The sequence below is a fragment of the Trichechus manatus genome, unplaced genomic scaffold, assembly GCF_000243295.1.
Source record: "Trichechus manatus latirostris isolate Lorelei unplaced genomic scaffold, TriManLat1.0 scaffold00102, whole genome shotgun sequence".
NCBI lineage: Eukaryota > Metazoa > Chordata > Mammalia > Sirenia > Trichechidae > Trichechus > Trichechus manatus.
Genome location: NW_004444038.1, coordinates 9,838,635 through 9,847,017, shown reverse-complemented (window position 1 = coordinate 9,847,017; position 8,383 = coordinate 9,838,635). Strand labels below are relative to the sequence as shown.

The 8,383-nt window shown below is 38.1% G+C and overlaps 1 protein-coding gene across 5 annotated transcripts in view; it reads right to left on the bottom strand.

The window, feature by feature from the left end:
- The window catches only part of ATP11A (ATPase phospholipid transporting 11A), a 221,478-nt gene that overhangs the window by 15,925 nt on the left and 197,170 nt on the right, over positions 1 to 8,383 (bottom strand). For all 5 annotated transcript variants that reach the window (XM_023737411.1, XM_023737412.1, XM_023737414.1 and 2 more), the window contains 5 exons: positions 6,664 to 6,766; positions 6,268 to 6,413; positions 5,598 to 5,657; positions 3,965 to 4,092; positions 1,452 to 1,587 (listed from right to left, as the gene is read on the bottom strand). In XM_023737411.1, coding sequence (XP_023593179.1) covers positions 1,452 to 1,587; positions 3,965 to 4,092; positions 5,598 to 5,657; positions 6,268 to 6,413; positions 6,664 to 6,766 — 573 coding nt within the window. The remainder of the gene's footprint in view (positions 1 to 1,451; positions 1,588 to 3,964; positions 4,093 to 5,597; positions 5,658 to 6,267; positions 6,414 to 6,663; positions 6,767 to 8,383) is intronic.

The window sequence follows — 8,383 nt, the reverse complement described above, 5'->3', positions numbered from 1 at the left end:
GATTGCTTGTTTCCACTAGTCTCAATTTCTACAGGCTTCTCGTATAAGGCATTCCGAACTTTTGAGTGCTCATCTAGGAACACGCCGCTGCTCAACACTAATACAGTAGTTACTATTTAGTATTGCTATTTGTGGCATCAAATGAGAAACTGTTATGGTTATCATGGCTTACAATCTCTGTGCAGAAAATGCTCCATAAGTGAATTTTTCTTTTTAAACAGTTATCAATGAGTCTATTTTACCTCCCTCTCCCCCAATACTGCGACTGACCTATAAACATTCCTACATGAATGATTTAGGTCTTTTAAAAAAAGTAGCTCTCACTTACTGACAGTCAACAGAACCGGACACCTAAACTACACCAACAATAAGATGCATTCTAGTTCTGACGGGAATACGCTCAGAAAGAGATGAGCACTTTTATTTTCTGCATTGTCCTGCTAGCCAAGAACCAAGAGTACCATCATTCCTCTAAGACTGCCCCTTGAGTTACTGTATATTTATCTCAGTGACTGCAGAACCAGCCCATACTACAATTTTTAGTTTTGTAAGTGATCTAACAGCAATTTCCCCAACAGGCCTCACATATCTGCTTATGTTGCTTTTTATTTAAAGCAAAGGGAAGTTCAAGTATATCAAATCAATTAAAAAAAAATCACTGACTCGATTGGCAATTCTGACAGGGAAATTCAGAGATAAAACACCAAGTACAAATGATCAAGATGTACACATACTTCTTCAATGCAGCTTCAGTTTTAAAGGAAGCAGAAGGCAGTGGCAGCTAACACTATTTCTACTAACAAAGCACACAGAAGTCACATCTGAAAATATTTTCGAGAAATATTTTATTTGTAATGCACTCCAAAAACATAGAGAAAGGACAAACCCACAAGTGTCTTACCATATACATGTTGGCAGTCATTATCTGAGGGTGGGAAGAGAAGCAAGTAGCAAAAAGACAAAAAAAGCAAAATACAAATAAAACAAACCCCCAGAAATTATGTAAACAACCAGAGAGCTGAATGTTATCAGAAAGCTATGAACCTATTTATTGCAAAGAAAACAGATATTTAAGATAAGTACATGTGAAAAAATATTAAAATGTGTTAAATATGAAATTACTCCCATATTAAAAAGCAATGCTTGAATGACTGAATCACTACATAATAGCTAATGGTGAAATCTACATTACAAAAACCTCAGAAAGGGTATTTCCTTACAATCAGTGGGAGGCTATCCACAGCATGGCGTTTACTGATATGAAGACTGACATAATGTGTTCTTTAAAGCAATTTGATAAACAGATACACAAAACATATCTCCCCATGACACCAAAACCCAACAGGAATCTTCAGGCTGTACTGAATTAGTGTATTGACAAAACCATCATATAGGATTAGCAGGGATAATTCCTAAGTAGCTAAGTCAACAAGATCAAGTTCAACACTGACCTGTCCGTTGCTGGTCACGGTTGTGTTTTCAAACATGAAGTAAGCACCAAAGAAGAACACCAGAGCGTCAAATACTCCTAGGAATGTCCAATAAATGAACACTCGCCAGCGGAGCAGAGCGTTCTTGGCAATATCTCTATATGAAGAGAAATGTAAGAAAATTGCACTCTCATTATATTGAAGTACCATCTCAGTTAATTTCACTGCATTCACATAATAACCACAACATCTGCATAGTGCGTTATAGCTATGCTCTTTTCTAGGTGAAGGCCGGTAAACCACTGGAGGGTTTTTGGCCGGGTTAGCAGAACCTACGTGTGGAGCTGGCTTGGAGCAAAAGCACTAAACTCCCTTGTAGATGACTCTGCAGCGCAACTAGTTAGTGATCACAGGTTTATGCAAAGCTGTGAATTATGAGGGAAGGGGCAGCATGTAACTCAGTACTCCTCCCTACAAGAAGAACTCCACCTCCAACCTTCTACCTACTCACAATATATTCACTTTCCTGCCTCGTCCACATTTCCACCCACTGTTTAGCTCAGCACATAATCTCTTTGCCACAAAGCCTTCTGTGTTGATTATAGGCCACAATATTCTCTTAGTTTCTACTAACAGTTTATACCATTAAATCTGTACACAAATCACACACTTCCAGGTCCTCTGATTGTCTGTTCTACACAATTTGATACTGCATTCAATAGTATACCTGGTTACAGAAAGGACTTGAGACAGCTCATAATACAAAGCTGGTATAGTGAAAATAGAGAATCGTAACCATAAGAAAGGAAGCAAACGTACTATGATGGCATAGAACAGTTTTGATAATGTTCCTCTATATGATAAAATATAAATGACCAATAAACCTTAAGTCTGAGCTCCCCAGCAGAAAAACCAAAATGTTTTTCAGACTTAGCATTTTACTATACATATAAATGGTCTTCATTAATTTTTGTTTGAACATTTTACCTCTCAAATTAGCCCATAAAATCAGATACAGGCAAACAGATGTTATAGCTCATACTTCTGCTTCTGAAAGTAATTAGCACAGAACTAGGGTTTCAAACAGTTCCTTCAGGTTTGAGCCCCTGCTGAGAATGAGCATTTCTAACAAGTTCCCAGGAAGTTATACATAAGAATCACCTAACAAGCCTGTTAAAATATAGATTCTGATTCAGTATATCTGGGGTGGAAATGCAAATTCTCAGCAGGGAACTTGTTGGAAATGCAAATTCTCAGCAGGGTTCGAAGTCCTGCACAGAACACAGTGCATGTTTGGCATTTAATAACTAAATTAGACTGAAGACCTTAAGTTTGCTACACAATTCATGATCTGACGTCTTCTCAGGCTAGATTACACCTGTTCGTTCAGTAAGAGATAATCTGCAGGATTCCCTCTGGATAAATGCCTAAAAGGGTGTATATACTTTTATTTTCTTACACTTATTCCTGTACTAAGTACTTATGACAAACTCAGGGGGTTGTATTTTGTTGTTGTCCTAAAATGGTTGCCTACGGTAATTATTTTGGGCTTCAACATTTCAAGACGAAGGCAGTTAAACCAACACAGTGGGTTCCTAACAAAACCTCTGACAAGTGAAACAAGTATTGCTTGACTAATGGTGGATAGGCGGGAGAAAGACCTGGCAATATGCTCCCATCAAGATTACAGCCTGGAAAACGGTATGGGGCAGTTCTACTCTGTCACATGGAGTTGCTATGAGTTGAAATCGACTCAACAGCATCTACTAACAACAAAGGTGGATACACAAACCTACGCATGTGAAAAAATTTCATGGAGCTATATACACACACGAATACAAGCAAAGGCGAGAAAATCTGAGTAAGATCAGTAGATGGAATCAATGTCAACATCCTGGCTGTGATACTATACTGTAGTTTTGTAAGATGTTTTATGTTATTAGGGGAGAGCTGGATAAAGGGTACAGAGGATCTCTCTGCAATATTTTTTTACAACTGTATGTGAATCTAAAATTATCTGAAAATAAAAAGTCTAATTAAAAAAAAAAAAAAAAAAAAAAACCCAGAAAGAGTAACACACTGCATATGCCAGAGATCCTGGAGTGCAGTTCTGAAATAGAAGAAAAGCATTTTTTCTTTATTATTAAAAAAGAACTTTTTAGTTGAAAAAAGCACGAGATCAGATTTGTTAACTTTTCTTTTTTCCCTCACTGAATAAAATATACTTGGTTTTTAAAGGATAATTTAGGCTATGAAGCTACAGAGGTCACAATGAGGAAAAGAACTCATAGGTTCTTTCATAATTATCAAAAACCATGCTAAAATACAAACTGGTTTAACATGTACATTCCAAATGTAAGGTAAATCTAGCCGAATTTTACATATATTCATTTAAATTACATTGCTTTCTGCTTAAAGAATTTCCTGTAGAAGGAACTGTATCAGCTGATACATTGGTTTATAAATAATGCCAACTATGCATTTATTTGAAGGAATCATTACATTGCTACCTAATTATTTTTGAGCCACAATACCTGTACAGTGAAGGGTCTCTCTTGAGCATATCTATACTGACATGCTGCTCCATCAGACTGTACAAGAGAATTGGAAGGGAAGTAAAACTGATATTGTACAGTGTAAGATACGCAGTATCATATAAAGTCTGTAAGAAGAAAAAAATATTAAACTAAAAACACTTCACTGCATTTTTAGAAACATTTTGGATATTTTGTACACAAAGATTTTTCTTCTTTTAATTTGTAAAGAACCAGAGACACGACCACTCTAAAATGCATGAAGAATCACCTTTCTCCTGACATAGACTGACCAAGGCATTTTCCGAAGCTCTGTTACGTAAACTAGTCAGGATTAAAATTACAACTGACAGAAGGCCCAACTTTGAGCCACCTCATTCTGCCATTGCAAACTGAGATACACGATCCTGATCACTGTCTTCAAATTTCAATTTTCCCCAGTCCCGGTCCCTTCAGATAAAAGCTGTTGCCCGAAGTCCATCTGTGCAGGATAGTGTAAGTAACTAAATGACAGAAAGCATATATTTGCTTTTGTAGTAACTGTCTGAGCAGCTTCTCCATTACTTTCTCCAGGTCACACTGCCTCCACTTAGCACATTTTAATACACCAAATTCCAGCGATGGTCCAAAGGGCCAATTAAAGGGTCTAAGACTTAAGCTCAGCATCGACTCGACAGCAACGGATTTTTTTTGGTTATACTGACCCTGGAGCCCTGGTGGTGTAGTGGTTAAGACTTCAGCTGCTAACCAAAAGGTTGGCAGTTTAAATCTATCAGCCATCCCTGGAAACCCTACGGGGCAGCTCTACTCGGTCCCATAGGGTTGCTATGAGTCGGAATCGACTCAATGGCAACAGGTTTGGATTTTTTTTTTGGTTTTATACTGACCCTCAAGGAGCCCTGGTGGTGCAGTGGTTAAAGCACTCGGCTGCAAAATGGTCGGAGGTTTGAACTCATCAGCCACTCTGTGGGAGAAAGATGTGGCAGTCTTCTTCCACAGAGATTTACAGCCTTGGAAACCCTATGGGGCAGTTCTACTCTGTCCTACTTGAAGGGAGTGGGCTTGGTTTGGGTTATACTGACCCTCAACAAGATGGACTGACAGAGTGGTTCCAACAATGGGCTCAAACACAGCAACGATCGTGAGGATGGCACAGGACCAGGCAGTGCTTTGTTCCCTTGTACAAAGGGTCCCTACGAGCCAGCACTGAGTCTACAGCACCTAACAACAACAACATCCTGCCTTCTGTCTGTTGGGTTCAGACAGTCTAGCAAAGCATCACTCTGAGCCCTGGAGAGCAGCAAAGTCTCTCTCGGCTGCACTCGTGATTGGACTGCATCTAAGAAATGTATCCGCATTAGCAAGTCTGGAGTCAGCAGACTCTGGAGCACCGTACAGTGCCTCAACATCAGGGCCCCTATTCCTTTATCCCAAGTCTGCTAACTGGGGCAAAACACATGTACTCCAGAGAGGCAGGAAGATGGAGAGACATTACTGCCTTCTTCACCATCTTCCCATGGAGAGTTTGTCTGCATATTTCTGGGAGCCTTCTCTTTCTCTACTGCAACAACCAACATGGCGGAAGGAAAATAAGGGCTCAGGCAAGCTTTTAACTTGAAATGCTAGAACTGACCTGTTGTGAAAATCCACAGAAGAACTGGTATAAAAACTGAGGGAAAATGAAGCAGACATTCTGAAAGACAAGTCACAAGGTTGTTAACTCAAAGACATACTATAAGAGGTATCCATTACTTATATTAGAATTCATAAGAAGATGTCAGTTTAATACCACTTTATTTGGGGAAGTTGATTCAGAAGTGTCCTGTTGTCTATAGAAAACAGATAATGTGCTTTAAATTTTTTTCTTTTTTCAATGTACCTAAAACGTATACATGAATATATTCTGACACTCTGATAACAGACATCGTAAAGAGAAAATTTAAGTTAAAGAGAAACGAGAAGGCAATGTGTCAATATAAACAGGAAAAAAAATAAAATTGCATAATTGGAAGCAGGACGGGAATGAATAAGAAATTATTTAAAGGAATTATAAAAGAATGCCACTTCTTCAAACATTTTACTACTGATATCTTCTTACTGGGTCCACATTAAATTGTTAATATGAGAAAAGTGGTAGCGGTTTCCTTTTGTAGTAATAAGCTTACTCCTTCCTTTCTGGCAGTTACTGCTATTTTTAGATAAATTACCTCTTATGGCATCAAGCCATTCTGACAACTGTGCCATTCTATTATGTCCATTACACACCACAGAAACAGCAATAGGAGCAAAGGACTCCATCCTACCTTATAAAAGAAGTATTGCACAAGCTCAGATATCCTAATGTAATAAAAATGCCCATGAACAAGCAGCATCTTCTTCAAGTGCTTAAATTTCGGTATTGCATAGTCACTGTTCCTCGCAGCCTGACGACCTTCCTTTCCAATGACACCTATAAAACGGGGGAGAAATGTGCTGAATAAACCCTTTCTCATCACCATGAAAGCAAAATAAGGCTAGATCAAGCCATTATTATGAGATTTCCCAGTCATGAATGCACTAAATTACAGATGGTGGCCTGAATGTACCACATGAATTCTATGACATCTCCTTTGGCTGTGCCCCCTTCTTGTGGATAAAGTGACAAATCTTGGCTACCAAGGTGTGTAGGCAGCCAAAAAGGAAGAGACAAAATGGCTTACCTATGCCCACATGTGCTTCCAGGATCATGCTCACGTCATTTGCACCATCACCGATCGCTAAAGTAATAGGGTGCTCTCTTGAAAATTTAATTAATTTAACAATCTGAAAAAGAAATAAATGCAGAACTTATCTTCTCTGCTTAATTTTTACTCAGGTTATTCATTAGATAGGCTAATTAAAAAATTTAAAAAATTAATTAGAAATTTTAAAAAATGTAGTTACTTCAGGAAAAGAAAAAATTATTTGTTTATAGCTAATTTACTATAACCAATCTACCCATCCACATAAGATAAAACCTTTTTCATATTGAAAACAAAACAAAATAAAGCAAAAGTAACTACGGTATGATTACAATGAGATAAGATCAAAAAGACCGGTAGGCCAATTCTGAAGACAGAGACATGAAATACATGAAGTAGCTTTTAGTTACTACTAAAAGCTGGTGGCATAGTGGTTAAGTACTACAGCTGCTAACCAAAAGGTCAGCAGTTCGAATCCACCAGTCAGCCGTTCCTTGGAAACCCTATGGGGCAGTTCTACCCTGTCCTACAGGGTCGCTATGAGTCAGAATCAACCTGACGGCAATGGGTTTGGGTTTTGGTTTGGTTATACTAATATAAGGAAGCCTGGTGGTGCAATAGTTAAGTGCTTGGCTGCTAACTGAAAGGCCAGTGGTTTGAACCCACCCAGCAGCTATGTGGGAGAAAAGACCTGGCAGTGTGCTCCTGCAAAGATTATAGCCTAGGGAACTCTATGGAGCCCTTCTAGTGTCATGATGAGTTGGAATCGACTTGATGGCACACAAAAACACAGTAATATATTTAAATATATAGGGGAAAACTGAAACATTTCATTTTGTTAGAAGATAGTTGTTATTCCAAGATATTTGGTATGAAGCATATATACACACACGTGCGTGCACATATATATATTTAAATAAACTACTCTTAATGCTATTTTAATTTTCAAATTTTCATCAAATCTCTTAATTTAATGCAATGAAGTTTCCAAATTTTTAGCTCATTTTTTTAGTCTTTTTTTCACATATGTCTAAGTGTAATGATATATGGTTAAGATATAAGACTAAAAAGATGGGGAAAAATGTGTTAATGACCTTCCCGTTTCAAGATGAGTGACTAAAACACAAACTAATTTGTATAAAAGTTTACAAAAGTCAGTTAAGAACTTTTAAAAAAGTACCACAGAACAAATGAAGAGCAAACACAAAATTCTTAGTTGCCATTCTGCAAATGATTATATGTTTACATAGTCAAACACCTAAGAAGGAGGTTAGGAAGTAAAACCATTTGTATCCCAAATAACTGTATATGAATTCTCAAGTATCAGGTTGTCTTCACTGAGCAGCAGCCAAGTCAATCCTGTTTTATGTTTTTAGGGGTATCACTTCTGGCATGCAGTGTGAGGAACTCCACTAACCCACTCTCTAGAGGAACTGGTGAAAATTATTAAAAACAACAACCATTAAAGCCACTGGAAATGGTCCTAAGGGCAAAGAGCAAATGAAAAAACATCTATTCAAGAAAATCTATGAAAATTCAATAAGAGAGTCTATGGTATTTGAACCAAGACCGCTCCCTCCCAGCTCAGCTAGGTGAGCTCCATGCCACACTGTTGCAGCCAAGAACACAGGGCTCCCTCTCCCCCCAGCTCCCAGCTGCAGGGCTTTCTTCCCAGGAGGAACAGAACTTCAGCATTTCT